The sequence below is a fragment of the Eupeodes corollae genome, chromosome 1 (genome assembly GCF_945859685.1).
Source record: "Eupeodes corollae chromosome 1, idEupCoro1.1, whole genome shotgun sequence".
Classification (NCBI taxonomy): domain Eukaryota; kingdom Metazoa; phylum Arthropoda; class Insecta; order Diptera; family Syrphidae; genus Eupeodes; species Eupeodes corollae.
The window spans coordinates 128,203,937-128,204,858 of NC_079147.1; the positions used below are offsets into that span (position 1 = coordinate 128,203,937).

A 922-nucleotide genomic window follows, 5' to 3' on the forward strand; every position below is an offset into this window, starting at 1 on the left:
TTTTCAAATTAATTTATGTCTTTTATGCAATCGAAAAATTGCAGAGAGGCTGAAGGCGAGCTGTCTCTTAGTGGAGGAGACTATTTACTAGTTTGGTCAGGTGGTGAACCTCAAGGGGGTTATTTAGATGCCGAACTTCTTGATGGAAGAAGAGGCTTGGTTCCAGCTGCGTTTGTTCAACGTTTAGTAGGTAAACATCTTTTGGAATATCCATTCGATAGATAATTATAAAAATACATAAATAATTTTAAAGGTGATGACTTGCTAGAGTTTCACCAAGCTGTTTTGTCAACTTTACGAGATGCTGAAGATGGGTCATTGCAATGTGATACAACGTCAATGCCTTCATTGCCACCAAATAATCCATTATTAACTCACACACAAGAAGATTTGGCTCGACTAAGCGAATCTCAAACAGAAATTGAAAACGAAAGCGATATCGATGACACTGGTAAGCAAACTTATAGTATAATTTATTGTTTTGCCTTATCAAAATCGACAAACTTCGATTATGTTGTACTGAATTGAAGAATTAAAAAGAGGCTGGGTTGCCACCCACACTGATAACTTCAAATCCCGTCTGACGATTTGTCTTGCTTAAAATGTTGCAGGTTTTCGTGTTGTGTAAAAAAAGTTCTCAGTTAAGTTATTCTTTAAAAATTTCAAATTTACCAACAATATTTTTCATATAATGAAATAGTTTTATTTCAAAATCTAGTTTTGTTTAATAGATTTTTAGTCGAAAACAAATACAATTACAAATTTTAGTAGCATTTCTTAAAATTTTGCATTTCTTATATTAACAAAAACAAATTGGATGAATGAAATAAATTTAAGAGATATCGAAAAGCGAACATCAAATTTTTTATCAAATGTTTTTGTATAATTTTTTGTAGATTTTATTGTTTAACGACTTTGGATT

General features: G+C 31.3%; 1 protein-coding gene across 1 annotated transcript; it reads left to right on the top strand.

Annotated features, from left to right (window-relative positions):
- Positions 1-600, top strand: LOC129942356 (uncharacterized). The gene is made up of 2 exons (XM_056051233.1): positions 1-190; positions 254-600. The coding sequence occupies exons 1-2, from the start codon at positions 16-18 to the stop codon at positions 526-528; spliced, it is 450 nt and encodes a 149-aa protein (XP_055907208.1). The 5' UTR covers positions 1-15; the 3' UTR covers positions 529-600.
- The last annotated feature ends 322 nt before the right edge of the window (positions 601-922 follow it).